This window comes from Vipera berus (genome assembly GCF_964194415.1).
Source record: "Vipera berus genome assembly, chromosome: 1".
Taxonomy (NCBI): Eukaryota; Metazoa; Chordata; class Lepidosauria; order Squamata; family Viperidae; genus Vipera; species Vipera berus.
Genome location: NC_138202.1, coordinates 204,401,360 through 204,421,377, shown reverse-complemented (window position 1 = coordinate 204,421,377; position 20,018 = coordinate 204,401,360). Strand labels below are relative to the sequence as shown.

General features: G+C 40.8%; 1 protein-coding gene across 1 annotated transcript in view; it reads right to left on the bottom strand.

Moving 5' to 3' along the window:
• HAO1 (hydroxyacid oxidase 1) overlaps positions 1-20,018 on the bottom strand; it is a 51,887-nt gene that overhangs the window by 8,770 nt on the left and 23,099 nt on the right. Inside the window, exons 3-5 of the mRNA XM_081322088.1 lie at positions 17,751-18,006; positions 15,674-15,849; positions 11,218-11,309 (exon numbers count right to left, since the gene is read on the bottom strand). Coding sequence (XP_081178214.1) covers positions 11,218-11,309; positions 15,674-15,849; positions 17,751-18,006 — 524 coding nt within the window. The remainder of the gene's footprint in view (positions 1-11,217; positions 11,310-15,673; positions 15,850-17,750; positions 18,007-20,018) is intronic.

Sequence of the window (20,018 nt, the reverse complement as noted above, 5' to 3'; positions counted from 1 at the left end):
ACAATGGATGAAGAATAAACAAAGGCTTTACCATTTCGTATCTCAGGGACTGCCACAAAGAAGAGGGAGTCAAGCTATTCTCCAAAGCACCTGAAAGCAGGACAAGAAGCAACGGATGGAAACTAGTCAAGGAGAGAAGCAACCTAGAACTAAGGAGAAACTTCCTGACAGTTAGAACAATTAACCAGTGGAACAACCTGCCTCCAGAAGTGGTGAATGCTCCAACACTGGAGGTTTTTAAGAAGAGACTGGACAGCCATTTGTCTGAAATGGTATAGGGTTTCCTGCCTGAGCAGGGGGTTGGACTAGATGACCTCCAAGGTCCCTTCCAACGTCGTCGTCGTCGTCATCATCATTATTATTATTATTATTATTATTATTATTATTATTATTATTATTATTATTATTATTATATTAAAAACTCTTTGTTTCTTTAATGAATTATATAAAACTGGGATCATTGTACAATTTTAAGAAATAACTAAAAACAATACTAAGTTCTGAATTCTCTCCACTGGACACAACTGGTGATTGCAACAAAATATGAAGTTTGAAATTGTTTCTAATCACTTTACTTACAATACATCCATTATTTCCCTCTTAAAAACATTCTCTAAGTGTCTCAGTTTGCCTTGTAGGGTAACATATAAAAAAATATAAGTTTACTCTGTTCAGTAGAAATACTTGTCTTTTGCTAGGCTAAAATGGACCCTCTACTTTCAGCTAAGCCTATTGTTGACAAAATGTGTTCCTAACAATTCCTCCTGTTGTTACAATGGAGGCATAGGCATCCCACATTAATAACTGCAAAAGGGTTATCAGTTATGCTTCACGTCTTGGAAGTTACATCCTTCATCCACTAGCCCAAGGGTAGGCAACCTTGGCTCTTTTATGACTCATGGAGTTCAACTCCCAGAATTCCTGAGCTGACTCAGGAATTCTGGGAGTTGAAGTCCATGAGTCATAAAAGAGCCGAGGGTGCCTACCCCTGCACTAGCCCAAAAGTACTTCGCTTCTTTCTCTAAAAACATTGGAGTTTAAGTGAAATTGCAAGTGACAAAATCGCTCCGGCTAAAAAGTCTCTTCCTTCAAAGAGGATCAAGAGCTGTTTCTATTTGACTAAAAATGATTAATTAGTTATTTAATCAGCATTATCAAGCGCTTCGGTTCTTTTTCTTTTTCGTTTTCTTTTTCTTTTAGATTAAGTAACTCTAGCCCACGGGTCGGCAACCCGCGGCTCCGGAGCCGCATGCGGCTCTTTGAGCCGTCTCCTGCGGCTCTCAGTCACCCGGTGCGCGCGCACCTCTTCGAACGGGCAGTGGTGCGTGCACACCTCTCCAAATGGAGAGTGGCACCGCCCGTTCGGAGAGGTGCGCGCGCACCTCTCCAAACGGGCAGAGGTGCGTGCGCACCTCCGCCCGAACGGGCAGTGGCGCCTCTTGTTGGGAAAGCTGCTGCAGCCCATTTGCAGAGCTGCTGCCTTCAGAGGAAGGCGGCAGCCTGCAAACAGGTCGCGGCAGCTTTCCCAACGGACGGCACCACTGCCCGTTCCGAGAGGTGCGCGTGCACCTCTCCAAACGGGCAGTGGCGCCGCTCATTGGGAAAGCTGCTGCGGCCCGTTTGCAGAGCTGCTGCCTTCCTCTGAAGGCGGTAGCTCTGCAAACAGGCCGCGGCAGCAAGTCTGTAAACGGATGGCGTCGCCGCCCGTTCGGGTGGAGGTGCGCGCGCAGCTCTCCGAACAGGCGGAGGTGCGTGCGCAGCTCTCCAAACCTTTGGAGAGCTGTGCGCGCATCTCTCCGAATGGGCGGCAATGCCACCCTTTGGAAAGTTGCCGCGGCCAGTTACTAAATTCTACATATTGCAGAGCACACATAACTTGCCAGTTTCTAAGGAAACTGGGCAATTTTTCCACTCAAAATGTGGCGCTGAACTAAGCGATGGCAACGGAAATGCTATGGACTTGCACTTCCGTATTTCATTGTGTTTAAGAGGCCGGAGAAGAAAGGCTGGTTTGCTTTTTAACGAGTGCCAAGCAGTTCCTGACGCGACTCGGCTCTCAGAGGCTCCAGAAAAACCAAACCCGTCGGCTGTTTAGCTGGGAAAATTAAGTCCTGGGAGTTCTTTTTATAGCCACAAAGCAGCAGGAATGTTCAAAGTAGGCGCGGTTGGGCCTCTCAGCGCTACCTTTCACGTAGTCACGCACAGAGGCCCCCCTTTTCTGCTTGGGAGAATGCGAGGCTTCGGTAACCGAGGCCGCGATCGCGATCGCGGTGGGTAAGGAAAAGGGAATCGGGCTTCTTTCAAGGGTTTGTCGTATCTCTGCCACCCTCCTCCACCCAGTCTCGCCCCTTGTGTTCTTTCTGCTGCGTGGGAGGCAGAAATACTGGGGCAGCCAGCGCTGCCTGAGGGCTGATCGTGCTAAATTTCTGCCTTTCTCGTAGTTATTAAAGCATCAAATGGCACCAAGAAGAGGGGTGGGGTTCTGCCATTTTGTCAAAATGGGAAAATGTCGAAGTTGGGGAGCAAGTTCCTCGGAACTCTCCGGGACTATTTAAATTAATCAGCACAATACTAGGCTGTGTGGAGAGCTGATGCAATGGAGGAGGGCTGCCAGTTTGTAAGGTTTGGGCTTTTATGTCGTGGGGAAAAGAGCACTTTAACAACAGGATCTTTTCTCATAAAGAAAAAACAAAAGGCTCACGCTCTGTGTTGCTTTTCTTTCTCCCTGTATTTCTAAGATTACGGAAGCTTTGCCAGAAAATTTTATGCGGGTGGTTGAAAGATGGCATCACAATAAGGAGGTGACCGTTTAACTGGGTGCCAGATTAATGTCGGCTCTGCAAACGGGCCATCGCCGCCACACAACTGGTTCCATCACACATAAAAAAGTGGCAACCGTGCGCGTCCGTGCATGTGCAAGAAACAAAACGTTTTGCGCATGCGCAAAATGTTTTTTTGCGCATGCACGTGCATGGACGCACGCACGCAGCTCTCACTTTTTTTATATGTGATGGAACCGGTTCCCAGTGGCTCTTTTGCTTTTTCAGGTTGCCGACCCCTGCTCTAGCCTAAGGAAGGAAAGGACATGTTTAAAGGCAGAGAAAATCCAAACCCAATAAATTAAGATAGAGAGAATCAAAGAGGTAGAAAAAGTCTGTTCTGGCTATGTTGCATAGACTAATCGGTATTTAGACAAATGTATGCTTTTGTATAAAACTAAAATTATGAAAATAGTGATTAATGAAGAGAAGTGTAAGCTGGATGGTCACATCCTTGAGGATATCGTACACAGCAGCAACATTAATGGCTTTCCTGCTGGCAAAATAGAGATTGCCAAGTGTTGATATTTACTTCTTAACTTGAATCTCAAAAGGAATTTCCAAATATCACCAATGCAGATATGTTCCTGCTAAATCTGTCATTGTTTTAACAGGATCCACTAATTAGCAGTGTAAACAGGGAGGCACAGAGGGGATGTATGCATACTTTGGTATGATGGCATCCCACTTGTCTATCTAGCAGACTTGGAAAAATCTATCAGCCAAACAGGTATGCTTGCTAACCACTGTTTGTTTGTATAGTTGTTTTAAAGACTTATGCAACCACCCATCTTATGAAACACAATTTTGGGCAGCTCCCCAATAATAAAAGCCCAAGACATTCAGCCCATAAAGTGGTGCCTGAGCAACAGTCTTCAGTTTATCAAATCATACAATCCTTGGGCTCCAACTTGACACAATCCCAATGCCTTGGGTGGTGGGGCTGGGATGCCAATCTTTTGCAGCTTTCTGGAAAGCTCAAATGGTGGAGGCCTGCCAGATCTCAAGGGGAAGGTGTTGCACATGGCAGAGGCTGCTGTAGAAAAGACATACTTCCTGGTCCTGCTAAAATGGCAACATTTAGGAGAGGGGACTTGAAATGTGCCACCCAATGTAACCTGGTAGGGCAAGCAGATATCCCCAGGAGGAGACAGTCTTATGAATAACCTGGCCCTTTGCCATGTAGGGCTTTAAAGATAATAACCAGTTTTTTGAACTATACAGAGAAAGAAATTGTGAGCTATTATAGCTCCACAACAGCAATGTGATATGGGCAAAGGAAGGAGCGACCAACATTGCATTCTGATCCAGTTATAATTTCTGAGTAATATTCAAGGGCTGCCCGATGTGTAACACATTGCAATAGCCCAACTAGGAAGTGACGAAGATATGACTGGTTTTGAGCAAGGCCCACAATGGGCTTAATTGGCACACAAGATGTATCTGTGCAAAGATTACTCTAGCTGTGGCTTCTACCACCTCCTTGAGCGGAAGCCACAAATTGAGGAAGACACCCCTGAATTGTGTAGCACGTCTGTCCAGGACATAATATATTATCAGACCAAAACCCCCAAAGCACTCTATCTTGTTGGGGGTAAGTTCTTGTTGGGGAAGTCAGTTCTTCCCTATCAAGAGCTTCACAGCCTCCAGGCACTAAGAAAGCAGCAGAATCATCTGCCCAGCCAGAATTGGCGATATGTAACTGAGTATTACTAGAATACTGATGATACCACGCCCCAGGCTGTTGGATGACCTCACCGAGCAGGTTCATGTAGATCTTAAAGAGGAACAATGAGAGTGTTAAATAGTGGGCTCTTTGGTGCAGGAAGGAAGACACGAGGCTGAGTACAGGATAACACATACTTGATTCTTGCTAGAACTGAACTGAAACTTGGGCTGCAACCAGCCACAATACAGTATATAGTCTAGCCCCTAGGTGGCAGCCAGTAGGTTTGAACCCACTCTTGCTGCCTGGGGCTAGCCAATTGCAGGACAGAAGACAGCTAGTCTGGGTTGCTGGAGAGCCGTTAGCTGCTCCAGCAATGCACGTGGTGTATCACCACAAGCCCAGTACATAACAGAGAGACCCAAGTACTAAGCACCACACCTTGCAAGAGCCCAGAGTTAAACCTCTTCCCGCAACAACACACCAATAGAAACTTTGCAGCTTCACAGTTAAAAGTGTTTTCCATGCTTTTAGCTTAACCAGAATATGGAAATTGCACATATTTTGAACCCAGCTTAGGAAGAATCAGTTAATTTAACAAGTGAAATAAGTACATGCAATGGTTATTCCTACCAAGTAATAGTTGGGGAAGTTATTAAGGGGAGAGGGATGTTAATAAAAGCAGAATTTGAGTAAGACTCATCTTTTCCAGTATTTTTTTTAAAACTTTTTCTAGGTAAACGAACTCTGGCCTACTTACATTGTGACATTATCTGGGGAAAATCCTCCTTAACCCCACTCTAAAGGTGATGTTATTGGTTAGAACGAATTCTTAAATAGTTTACTTTGACTCCTATAAAAGTAGTGCATAAAAAGCTGTGCCATTTATCAATTGTACAAGCTGAAGCACCCTCTGGGCTAGACATTTCCAAATTCTCTTCTTTGAACAGGGCAATATAATCATCTAACAAAAAGGTTATTGTTGTACTGCTTCATAAGGATAAAAAAAATGGCTTTTCTGCACACAAAAAGCCACAATGCCTAACAATTCAGCTAACTTGCTCATAGTTATGATTGGACACGACACAAAATCATGACAGACGTTCCAGGTCTTAAATTGCATGTCAACAATTCCTCCCAAGTCTAATATGTTGATATGTAAGAGAGCAAAGGAATATTTGTATGTATAAACTTATTTTTTTTCATATTCTGAAAACGATGCTATAAGAAACAAGCAGCAGCAAGAGTGATTTCTTTGAAGACAAAATCAGTGGCCTGAGGGAATCGAAACTTACAAGTTCAATTTGCTATATTCCAGTTGAGGTTTTCTAGTCATCTGGCACATAATAAAAGAGATTGTTTACCCTCTTTAGGTTTTACTTTGGAGCCAGAAATATTTTGGTCCCACTTCCGCAAATGTACACTCAATGTCATATCCAAGCATATTGCCCCAAGTGCTGTTACTTTAGTCCTATGACACAAGTCATAATTCAAGCAACCATTTCATCCCTTTATAACCAGACTTAGGAAACAGCCACCACTTTGGAATAGGTTTGCTCTGAAGAGTAAGCCAAATTTTATAGATAGGTTTCAAAAACCTAAAGGCAACCGTCAGAATTTTAAGTAATTATTTTACTATGAATTTGGGAATTCATTATAACCGAGTGACATCTTTTGGCATGACTCAGATCACAAAGCTGGTCCTAGCATCTACCCTTTAAAGAGGCACCTCAATAGGGCTTTGAGGAATTGCTGTTACTTAGAGTAGACCAGTGACTTTTCCTTAAAACTAAGGTAATCTCCATTTGAGGCAGATTGGCATTTCAGGGGGTTTACTCTGGGACAAAAATAGAAAGTTTTGTGGTGGTGATATGGTTTACCTACCCATCCTAAGCTCCCTTGCGTTTTTCAAGGGTGCATGGTTAACACATTCCATTGCAGGGCGACAGTACAATTCAACAACTGCTTAATTATTTAAGTAGACTATGGAGAAATTGTATCTCCAGCCACTACATTTTTTTTTAATCCCACTTTGAATTTTTGCAAATTTACCTAGAAAAAAAAAGACAGGCCTTGAGAGCTCTTAAATACTACTTCCACAGTAGAAGTGGAAACATGGAGAATCTTCCAGATGTCCATAAATATTTGGGATGCTACATGTTGAAACAGCTGCAGCTTCTGAGTGGCCTTCAAGGATAGCTCCATGCAGAGTACATTAATCCAGTAATCCAGATGGGGACTAAAAGAGCAAGAACGACTGTCAACAGAGTCTGCCAATGTAGACATGGATGTAACTGGCATAAAACCTAAGTGCCAAAACATTCTTGGGCACGCACACTTGCTGTTCAAGCAGAAGATACACATCCAAGAGGACACCACAGTACCAGCCCAGGGAATGCAATCCTGTATAGAGCTAAAAAGGGTCTTTCTCTGAAACCAGTGAGCTTCAGACTCCATAGTCAATCTGTCTTTTGGGAATCAAGCTTAAACCTTTCCCCTTGGTCTGAACTTTCACAGCCAAGAGGAACCTCAATAGCATCTTCTACTCATCCAGCATGGAAAACAATATACATTAAAATTGGGTATCATCAGCATAGATTACTTGGATCATAGGATGTTGGGAAATTGCCAGAAAGGATGGACGTGGGGGGGGGGGTGTTACTGTACACAGCCCCAAACAGCATAAGCTTGAAACCTGAACAGGCTATTCAGAAAAGGGGAGAACCAATTCACCCAACCCTCCCCCAATCCTTGCAACCAGTGTAGAAGAATACCATCATCAGTAATATTGAAGATAGCTAAGGAATCCAGTTAATCCATGGTATCTGCTTTCCCTCATTCCAGTCCCATTATAATTTAAGTCTCATAATCCAGCCCCATCTGAAAAGGAATCCGATCATCTGCTACATCTGCCACACTACCACCTTCTCAACAATCTTCCCTATAGCCAGGTTGATCTTCTTGAGTAGAGGCACACAGCATATCTTTCAAGGCTGGTGGGATACCTAAACTTCTCCTACACTGTAATTCAAACTTCCCTTTGTGACATAACATTTCTGAGTTAACTCCTGGTAACTTCATGAACACCCATTCATTTTCTTCACAAGTAGTTTCCCACTGCTGCCTTCTGGGATGTTTCTTTTTATTGCAACTATTGTATTTCCTATAATCTCTAGCTTTTTTAAATCTGTCAGTGTCAGATAATACTTGCCAAAAAGATGTTAGAGATGACAGAATTTGCAGTGCCTGAAGAGGGAGAGGAAAGCAGCAGTACTCATTCACAGCATCATGAAGACCCAGTCCACACATTGGCTATCACTCGAATATAATATGGTGAACATTGGGATAGGCCTATAGGCAGGAAACAGCGCAGATTGATGGACATATACCAGGCACCAGTGTATCAAATAAGATGGAGAAGTAATTCATTCTTTTTATCCTAATTACTTTTATTACTTGCATGCTTTTTAGACTTCTTGGGGAAGTCCTTCTATTATAGATAAATAAACTCCCCAACCTTTCCAGTTTGGCAGCCTGGAAGGAAAGGGAAGAGCAGGGAAATGTGTGTGTACATGGCTGCACACGCACAAATTGGCACACACATGGCGGTGGCACTAGCATGTGTGTGCATGCACAAGTGGGCTGTGCATGCCTGCAGTGGTGCACTGGCACCCATGCACATGCACAAATGGGCTGCTGGCACCCATGCAAACAGGCCATTAGCCCCGTGACACTAGTAGTAGTGCTAGCACACCTGTGCATGGGCAAATGGGGCTAGTAGTACCCGTGCGGCAGTGCTACCGTGAGTGGGGGGGCTCGCTAGCTATTCCCACGGCCCGGTGGCCAATAGGCCACGGCCCAGTACTGAGCCGTGGACCATAGTTTGGGGAACCTTGCCATAAACCATTATAACTTAGCAAGCTATAAGATCAGAAGCAAGTTTTGTTTTCCTTGTGTTTGTTTTGCTTCTTCACAAAATAGAAGAGATTCCTTCCAGTTGAGTGATGAGTAGGGCAGTAGGGTACTAACCATCCAGATGAACTGGCAAATGGGGGACTTGCTCTCAGTCCACCTGCATAATAATATTTTTCATCTATTCCACCAGACCTCCCATATGGACATTCTAGATCTTATCAAGAAAAAAAATCTTTGGAGGTCAGAGATTTGCTGCCATGATAGAATTTTCTTAGCCGGGGGGGGGGGGCAAAAACAGATGTTTCCAAAATACTGCAGAACAAGAACAGATGGACATTTTTGTGGTCTCAAATCAGTAATTAGCATCCTCCCCATTAAATCAAGGCTTGATTATAAAGAAGATGAAAGGCATTAGGGAGGCCTTGCCTTAATGTACTTGCTGATAATTGATGGCCAAAATATACATATTCAATTTACAGAGATTCTGATTTTTTTTCTCCCGCAATAAACCTGCCTATTCTGTAAAACCTTGCTTTCTTGCGGTGAAGTCATCATAAGAGGGTTTGCAGCTGGACTCCAGTTGGCCCACAGCAGAAATGCCTCTCCCACTGGCCATTGTGCTTGGCGTGTTCAAATCCATCCCTGTCAGAGGGATTGGACATAGCCTATTCTCATTTTTTTCTTATTCAGGCACGAGAATACAGGTAGTCCACGACTTACAAAAGTTCATATAGCAACCATTCAAAGTTACAATGGCACTTTGTTACACACTTATGACCATTGCAGTATCCCCACGGTCATGTGATCAAAATTTGGATGTGATCCCCTTTTGCAAACTTCTCATAGCAAAGTCAGTGGGGAAACCAGATTCACAACAACTGTGTTATTAAGAACGGCAGTGATTCACTTAACAAACATGGTGAGAAAAATTGTAAAATGGGGCAAAACTCTCTTAACAAATTTCTCACTTAACAATGTAAACGTTGGGCTCAGTTGTAATCATAGCTTGAGGACTATCTGTATTAATCTTATTGAAGGAAGAGGAATATGCTCCTTTGACAGCTGAGTATTTAGGATGTTTATAGTAACGTGGGACATTTTATTCCAAACAGGGTGACTCAGGTGAGAGTATAGCATTTGTAATCGTCACAACTGGCACACCTAACACAGTTCTTCCCGTATAAAGAAGTAGGATTTTCCTTACATATTATTAAAGTTTATTGCAATAATGTTGCTGTAATTTGCTACCTATAAAAACTAATTGTATAATACCATTCTCCCTCCTCTTAGTAATAATAGGAACTAGTCTTGATTAATGTTGAGATAAGTAGTTAATGGCCTATAGCCATGGTGGCGAACTTATGGCACATGCGCCATCACCCCAGTCCCAAGCCTGGTTTTATAAAACCTTTTTGCTTTAGGCCTCCATGGCCGTGTGCAAAAAAAAAAGTTTCAATCAATCAATCAATTTTAACTTCTCCGGGGGGAAAAAATCCCCCAAAGTTGGAATTGATTGATTGAACTTTTTAGTCCCACCCAGTCTGCCGTTACCACCGCAGCCACGCCCACCCAATGGGCCACACCCACCCTGCACCCGACAATACATAAGTGGGTTTTGGGTTGCAGTTTGGGCACTCTGTCTCTAAAAGGTTCGCCATCACTGGCCTATAGCCTGGACATCAGATCAAAATAATTTTTATACACTAACCCAATTTTATAACTCATAGTTTCTTTTTAAATATACAATTAGGAATTGCTGGATTTATGTAATTCTCTGGATCACACATTGCCCAATGTTCATCTATTGACAACCAGCTTATGCCATTGACACGACAAGAATAGACTTTGAGTGTTCTTCCTGATTCTGTGGAACTGAAAAAGATCAGAATGTACTTTTCTCTATTCTAGCCCAGGAAATACAAAATAAAGCCAAACTTCCATTTTTTTTCCTATCAGCAGGATTGGGCAAATTACTAGGACTTTGCATATCTTATTAACATAGCAGGTTTATTGATTTTTTTTCTTTAGAATCATTCTCTTGCTTTTCACATAATTAGCTTGAGCTTCTAAGATAAATCAACTGGTACATTAACTAAAGTGATTTTGTTGTTTGTTTTAATCAAGCATTTATTGTGCCTGAATTTCATTTAATAATTTAAGGTTTAAGTTTGCCATGTTAGTTACAGTACCTTTATTTAAAATGTTTGTTGGGAATACTTTACAGCAAGTAATTAGTTTGCAGTTTTTCTGAAATACAGCACTATAAACATTAAAGCATCAACAGGAAAGGGAGTCACAGATTATTGATAGATTGCAAAAATAAATGCTAAATATGCTAAACTTTATTTGAAGTAGTTCTGTGTTTAGCCAAGCTGAACCAGTTCCAGCCACACAGAGACTTCCAAGCTTCTTTTATATCCTTTGATAATCACGCTATCAAGATAGGATAGATTATTTTATGATGAAAAAGTAATTAGCAGATTAATACTAGTAAAATATGTATAGGCTTGTAACATTTTGCTTTATTATGCTCTGGCAAATAAAAATAAGGAAGCAATCCTTTTAAGCTTGGAAAAAAAATAACCTTGCATATTAGACAAGGAAATATTTCTATTTCATCTGATGTGCTTTTTCAAAAACTAAGCAAGCTGATAGAAGTTCACAAGTATCAAATATATTAGCACTGAAGCAACTCTGAAAGCCAAAATGTTTTCTTGTTTTAGAGAAATGCCAGCTGCTTGATGACTTTAGCTTTATTTCAGTGATTTGCCAATCCTTAAGACCAGCTCTTAATTTTTTTTTTCATTTAATACTCACAGTAGCTGGAACACCATCCAGTTGACGTGCGCCATGATTTGATACCAGAATCCCATTTACGCCAAGCTTTACTGCTTCTCTAGCATCATCAGCTGAGGAAACAAAATGCTGAATTTTTAAAAGTTGCAGCTGTCATTCTGGAAATTGCAACATCCATTAATGCCCACATTTCAGAAACCGGAGGCAGCCTGAAAAATGCAATTTAGCGATTTAAATCAACCCCAGAACCAATGCTGAAGCTAAAAAGGAGCCTTTTTCCTAAGTTCAAGGCATTGTTCATTCCTTTGAAAGGGCCGTCAACAGCACTTCTTTAGGTGGACCAATGAGCAAGGATACGCAAAGCCTGTTGGGTTGATCTGTGCCATGCCTGTTTTGGGTGGCTGGGTCCATATATGGGATTCAACAGGCTTCTTCTATTATTTACAAATTGAAACATACAAGCAGTAGAAGGGGCAGTAGTGGGAATGGAGGGAAATTAAGATGCCAGGAAAAATGGGTGGTTGGCAGTTCAGGGAGATGTGCCACACTGAGACATTGTCAATGGTGGTGGGGAGGGGAAGGAAAGGGCTGGGGAGATGGGGGAGATGGGTGGTCCAGTACAAGGTCATTCAGAAGAAAGAGAAGAGGGATTGATGTGCACCAGTTTTGTTTTTCCCACCATGCAAAATCACTCTGAGATCCCTCCAGATTATGTTTGGGCTTTGTTTCAACCAATCTAAACAGTTCAGAAGAATTTCTGGAATGTGGCAGTGTGTTTCCACTTCAAAACAAAACTTAGCTTCCATCTTGTGCACATTTCTTTTGATAAGCATTCATCTTCCTAATCACCTCAAAACCATCCCTCTGGTTGAGAGATTTATGGCAGACCACGTTTAATTATTTCAATAATTATCTATTCATCCGATTACATCAGTTACCTCACGTTGCTTAAATGATTTAGTTATCCCAAAGAGAAAAAAGTAGACCTAATTATTTCTACATATTATAGGCAAGCCAGCAGAGAAGCACATGTAAAAGATTAAATATATTATTTTTAATCAATATTTAATTAATTATAATTAAAACAAATTAATATTGCAATAATTAGATATTATTATTTTTATATTTATTTTACCTATATAGACCAGACCTTAGAGAGTTGTATGAAACTTATATCAGTAAAACTTTATTTTGGGAAATGCTCATACACATACATGCATGCAGAAAATGGTAGAAAATACCGCAAAAAATAACTCCAAGATCACAAGCAAATTAAAGTTAAATACAGTTAAAAGCTATTAGAAAAGTGCAAGGATACTACTTTCTTCTCTAATCCTACTAGCCAGTATATAAGATGTAAATTTATCTGTGGATTTGAATTGGCAAACAAAAAAAGGGGGATTTTTCCCAAGGAGTTTATTGTACCAGAGACCAACACATAATTACACTGATATACAAATTGACTTATTGACATGTTTAATATCAAAAGAGCCCTTACAGTTACAGAAACTTGTTAACACATAGCAGTCTGTGTGACTGATAGGGTTTACCTTACTGAAATCATACATAGAACCTCTAGTTTAAACAAAAGGCCTAAGATTCAGTAGCTAAATTGTTCGGGGTTTTTCCTGGAAAGAGAGGCAGGCACCACTATGTACACGTGCGCAAATGGGCCATGCGTGAGTGCATGTGCACACACAAATGGGGCTGTGTGGGTGGGAGTGCTGCAAATGGGGTGGGCCTAGTGCTGGCGGGAACCTATGGGCAGCACTAGTGCTGATGGGACACTCTAGGGCGGGGCGGCGCTAGCACCAGCAGGATGTTCGGGGTGGCACTAGTGCCGGAAGGATGCTCTGGGGTGGGGTGGGGTGGGGTGCCAGTGGGACACTTGGGGGCGTGGCAGTGCTTGGGGTCCAGTGGGACGCTCTGGGGTGGGGTGGCCCTAGGGCCAGCAGGATGCTCATGGAAGCACTAGCACGAGTTGGGGGGTGAGTGCATGCATGTGCGCGTGTGCACTGGCCATCCCTTCATATGGCCTGGTAGTGGGTCGTGGCCCACAGGTTGGGGACGCCTGCTCTAGAGGTATAAAGGCAAGAGATACCTGGATGGTATCTCTTTACTCTCCTACCATCCGGTAGGAGATATAGGAGTATAGCCAGCCGTACCAACAGACTGAAAAATAGCTTTTATCTGTGGGCTGTTAGGCTTTTAAATGGGATATAATCTCTGTGAACTTATGCAGAATTGACTTGGGAGGCCGGTGTGTGGTGTAGTTGGCTCACACGGTGTGCTAGGATGGAGGGTTTGTTGTCACTGTGTGTTGGGGGGAGAGAGCACGGGTGGGGGAGGCTCAGCTAATCTCAATGTACACATGTTGTACTTTGACAATAAAGGTTTATTATTATTAAGCTCTCTTCCATCATGGATTTTCCAAGGTGTCCTAAATAGTAAGACTTAGCACCTGACAGTGTGAAGGCTCCTTTATAATTAAAACTATAGTGTTTAATAAACGATCAGTAATCAGCTATTTTCTGAGAAAAAATGATTAATATCCCAATTAAAAAAAACTTTTTTGAAATCAGTATCAGCTGAGAAACTCCCCAGTTGTACTGCAAGGAGAGTCCCTGTAGGAAAACCATACTACTGGAGTCCTGCCTTCAAACAGTAACTCCAGGAAGTTTGATAGATCTATCAGTACAAAGGCAACCAAACCCAAGAAGGTTAAATTCAGCTTTAACAAACGCCTAAAAATTATGATTCTTCAAAAGTAGAGCCTCAAGTCACAAAATGACATCAGGAATATAGTAGTTATTTGAAAGATTGCCCTTAAAAAATGATTGAATTAATTCCAGAAAGTGTAAATGGGGGTATGACCTAAGCTGAGCTCCACGTAACATTGTGTTAGGAGTTTTCCCATCATATTCATACATCTTTTTATATTTTATTTCATGTATGCATATATATTCTAGCCCACCCAACCCTAAAGCAAACAAGCACCTTTTCGAAAACCAATTATAAAGTATTAAATACTATTTGCTGTATATGAAATTATAGCACCAAAATAGTACAATTTATACCTCAGGAAAAGAGCATCAGAGAACACTTTTGCATTTTGCCTGCAAGTATATGATTGCTATCATTTGAACTGGAGATACATTTACACCCATACTCATATATATATATATATATATTTAATCCCATTTATATCCCGCCCTTCTCCGAAGACTCAGGGCGGCTTACAATTTAAGCACAAACCAATGTGCTTAGCAGTAGCCTTCATTCTATGTATATGCCTGCTTGTTAGGGCTTTCACACACACCCCAAGCGGCATTATTACAAAGTCAGCTTATTGCCCCCAACAATCTGGGTCCTCATTTTACCTACCTCGGAAGGATGGAAGGCTGAGTCAACCTTGAGCCTGGTGGGATGCGAACCTGCACTAATTGCAGGCAGCTGGTGTTACTTAAGGAGGCATTAGCCCACTGCTCCACCAATGCTCATATATACCAAGAAAGAGAAATAGGACCTAGTATGATTACTGAATTAATACATATTGATTAAAATTAATTGCCTGCAAGAGAAAGTCCATTTTAAAAAAAATAGATCCCCATCTGTATATCCTATTCTTTCTTACAGTCAAAGGAGGAAGAGAAGGAGAGAAAAGAGAAGGGAAGATGGGAAAACAAACTGAATAGAAAAAAAAGGGGGGAGGAAGCATTGTCCAGGAATTATAAAAGATTAAAATTCACCCTCCTAAGTTAACCTTCAAAGGATGGTTTTAACAGGGATGTCTGCACTCATGTTTGTGTCAGCATGTAAGAGGATTCATCTACAATCCATAAACACACATACACATTTAGGAAGCTCCCTCTTTTAAACCTATTTACCGTATGTCAAACATTCATCTTTGCGACAAAGAAACTTATTGAATATACTATGGAATCTTTTGTTTACTCTTCTATCTAATACTGAAAGTCATTGAAAGGTTTCAAGGAAGAACCTGCTGTTATTTGGACCATTATTTGGTTCCCTACTCTATCTGGACCCTTGCACCTTTTTTTTTTCAATTAAGCAAGCAGCTGTTCTGTATGTTTGATGGCTTTGGGGATCAATTATTCATGAAGTAGAATGGATATTACAAGTTGCACCTCATAAAAAAGATAGATTCAATTTATATATCCCATCTGTTTCTCTGAGATGTACATGCATAAACATATCAAAGTGAAGACAACCCTTTCCAACAAAGGTTTTCTATAATTCATTTGCCTGTCTGCTGAGATATTGGCCAACAATCCAGACAAAATGTTGGTCTTTGATAGCACTACATGTAAAATACCACTGGCTAACAGGAAAAAGGCACAGATATTTAAGTTGGAAAGCTAGGCATTATAATTGCTTTTCGCTAGAAGGCAGCAGATTGGGGGAGGGAGTTCTACAGCCCCTCAAATATTGTAGAATTTTAGACAAGCAAACCAACCTCGGAGGATTCCTTTAGCAACAATGGGCAATGAAGTCAGTCCTCTGAGCCATTTCAAATCATCCCAGTTGATTGATGGATCAATTGCCTCTGCTACATAAACAGACAGGCCACTGTTTTCACCATAACCCTTTTCAGATGAAAATGCCAGATCATTGGTGTCAAAATTTTTCATTCTGAAATTGGAAAAAGAAAGCTGGGGAAAACTAAGACAAGTTGACTGAAAAATACCAACACTCACTATTGCCTTAAAAGTGTGTGTGTGTGTGTGTGTGTGTGTGTGTGTGTGTGTGTGTGTTTATAAATAATGGATGGAGAACCTTTTTGGGTTAACTTTTGCAGAATGTCATATAACTTATGTCACTGGTGCATTTTTCTTTTCTTCCAAACAGAAAAGAATTTTTGTTTTCTTGGTACAATGTACATATATAAGTTCACTTACAGAATTAGTTACTCAAGATGTCTTAACTTTGACAACTAAATAGCTTTAAAGATAATTTGAAAACTTCATGGAAGCCAATAGAACTGTTAGTAACAATTATCCATACATAGAAACAAAATAGACACGCTTCTGTACTGAAGGATACTATATAGCTACATACCAAACATTTGGAATGGAAAATTGATTCACACAAGAAGGACTTATGACTCAGACCCTCCCAGTGGCTTCGTGAAACTGTTTGGCTAACTACTACATCTTGACTACAAGATGCTGGACAAAATAAACTCTTAGTATGTCTGATTCATCACAGTTTACATTATATTGTGGCTCAGGTGAAGTCTATCACTGAGTGTATCCTTTGAATTCTGGCATGTATGACTCATTCAGCTTGGGCTAAACAAAAATATCATCAACAAATGTTGAGAAGAATGACCATTGTGGTGGTCATTAATGTAATGTATAGCATAAGAGAGAAAGAAAAGAAAAGAAAAGAAAAGAAAAGAAAGAAAGAAAGAAAGAAAGAAAGAAAGAAAGAAAGAAAGAAAGAAAGAAAGAAAGAAAGAAAGAAAGAAAGAAAGAAAGAAAGAAAACAATCCACTTCCCATCTTCCCACAGTGTTCCAAAATCCAACAGAAAGGAAGTGAAGGAGAAGAATTAATTAAAGCTAACATCTTGCATGGAGCTTCAAAGCAGCTGCTGGCCATCCTCACATCCTATTTTGTACATGGGTGTTCGGAATATTACAGCAAGTATTCAAAGCAGCTTTGCTAAACCCTTCAAAACACAGCTGCCTCCCCATGATTCATAGATCTCTAGTCTTAATGGGCGGGGGGTGTGTGAACAGTGATCTTTTAGACAACATGGAACAACTCTGCTCAGCCTCCCCAACCAAGATGGACAATGTTGAGGAAACTCGGAGCTGCAATTCAGCAGTATCTGAAAGGACACCATTTCCTGCTTCCCCCATTAACGGCTGGAAACAGTGAGTATAGAACAACATATCCAATCAATATTCAACTTTGCCAACACTGGCAGCAAACTGAATGATATAATACTATATGAAAAGGGATAAACTCAATAATTAATTTTGTTCTGTTAAGTCTAGGACCCGGCTGTCAAACTCGATTGCATCATGTGAGGTATCGTGATGTATTGCAACATTTTTTGCCTTTGTGGAGCCGGGGTGGGCATGCCCTCACATGATACATTCGGCCCGCAGGCCACCAGTTTGACACCCCTGGTCTAGGCGGAAATAATACTTCAAAGTGCCGTGACTAAAATGCATACATTTGGAAGAACGGGAGATTTTTTTTCCACTTCCAGTGCAACACCAAAATTTATTTTGCAGCACAATTTTTTGTTAACTAAGGATGGCTTTTAGGGTTTCAGTAAAAACCACCAGTAAAACTGTTTTTTATAAATATACGGACGTGGTTCAGTGTAAAATTATCACCCTGCATGAGATATTTCTGTTTCCCATATTTGCCATGCTAGGTATGGAAAAAGGAGTTTCGCTTTGGGAAATAATTGAAACCATGTTTCATAGCTTATTGTTACAGCAATAGCATGGTATTTAGATGTAAGATTTGAATACAGAAAAAAAGATGGTAAGTTGATACCTCTGACTCTAAGTACCTGAGATGCGGAGCCAGACGAAACTTGTTGCGTACATCATCTAAGCGTTTTCCGAGATACGGGGTGTCCACAGTCACAAAAATGCCTTTGTATCCAGCTTTTTCAGCCCGATGCACCAAAGACCTGGTGACCTGCCGGTCCTTATAAATATACAGCTGCAACCAGAGAATTGTCTTTGGAGCTGCTTGAGCAACTTCTTCTATAGATGTTGTGGACCATGAACTCACCATCATCCCCGTTCCTGCTGACCTACAGGCTGAAGAGTGGGAATGTTAGTCATAGGACCCTAGCACAGAAGTTAAAATTCCTTTTTCAGATCCTGAAAAATTATGCAATATTTTAATTGCTTCATCCTTTTCATGCAAGGACAAAAATGCCACGACATCTGTATTGGCAGCATGGAACTCAGTTTGTTTTATGGCACGATGAAGGCCAGATGATTTCACAGTTGGGTGGTTGCCTGTTTGTTATCTCTGACTTGATTTCAGCATTTATCACTTCTTTGTAAATAGATTGGATGAGCTGCTACTACTAACAGACAGTTTCTATGGAAGAATAAAGGAAGCCTGTTTTTTTATTATTGTAATAATAGACATTCTGTGAAAAAGCCTTTTTAAAAATATTTATGCTCATTCATTTCAAACCAACTATTTTGTGCAGCATCAACTATCAAGGGACTTATAAACTTCATTCCTCACTTTCTTGATAGAATGAGTATATTGTATAAAATCCAGGCCAGTTTGTCTGGATGTTAAGCTATAACTACAATTATGCTAGCCTGGTATTTCCCTAGTCTCCAAATACTTCAATGAGATGAACCCTCATGTATAGGATCTCTTGCCTGCATGAGAGAACATTTCTCTCCCACCAATCCTGAGCAGGGATCCTAAGAGGAAAGTGAAGCAGTTGATGTGCCTTATCCGTCAGTGATTGCTTGTGGATCACTGTTTTGCAGCCCAGGCCAGTAAGCAATTTCCCACCTTGTCAGCTTCGTTGTCAGATACGATTTGCTGGGATCCAGCTGATCCAAGTTAAGTAGCCAGTGGGAAAGATTACTGATTCCCCACTCTTCCTATCAGCAGAAAACAATCACTCCGTCTTTTTAACGGTGAGATGATTAGCCACATAGGAAAAGAGGAGGCAATAGCATTTCCAAGGGCTCTACTTTTTGTGACCATCATTTCTTCTGAATGCCCACTAATTTTAGAAATACTTTTTAAAGAATTAGTTGTCTGTTGAAGCATATGAATCGTGAACTCCTGTCCTGCTAACCATACAATCAAAAGATGAAAGCAGAAGTTTAGGAGTTGTACATTCCCAAAACAAGTTAATGGCCAAATCTGCTTTGGGATAACGTCTCTAGTGTCTATTTGAACCATGTCATTGGCTCTATCTTGCAAGGAATTCCAAAATGATACCGATACACCAGTAAGCTTTAAAAAAGATAGAAGGTAGAAGCCTCTCCATATGATATATCTACATTCAAATTCAATCTTAATGTCAACTTGGTCTCATGCATGTGACTGTGTGTGTGTGTATGCACGTCTGCGTGTTTGTGTGTTTGTGTGTGAGTGAGTGAGAGAGGTGCATAAAGTATGTCAAAAAACATTTGAATTAGAAAAGAATTTTTAAAAAAATACATTTAAATTCAGCTCTTGTATCTCGAACACTCAGTTATCCTTCTGAAATACTACTTTTGTTCATACTGTTTCCTATTAACAGCTACATTAACTAATATCTATCAATCTATCCTAAGAAATTGTCACAATATTAACAACCTTGGAGTTAAGGAGTATAGTATTTGCTATTAGAAGTATTAGTGCTCCATCCAGTGGCCAGATACTTAAATATCATCAACTGTTTCTCAGCTAACTTAGATTTAGATTTTAGATTTTTGTTTTAATCTTGTCTGTATTATTTTTATAAATAACTCAGAGATAATACTCCTTTCTCCTCCTATTTTCCCCACAGCAACACTCATGTGAGATGGATTGGGCTGAGAGAGAGGGACTGGCCCAAAGTCACCAAGCCAGCATTCATGTTTGAGGGAACACTAGAACTCGGTTTCCTGGTTTCTAGCATTCAGCCTGGACGTATTAATATTTCCACATGATAGAAACTATAGCTCTGAAATCTTTGTGTTGCACTCTAAAAAAGGGTAGAAGAAAAGCCTTCATGTATGTTCCTGCTGCAGTGAAAGGAGTTACTTCTACATGCATGTTGTATGAATGTATGGAGAGTATTCTTCATTACCAATCAGCATTCTCG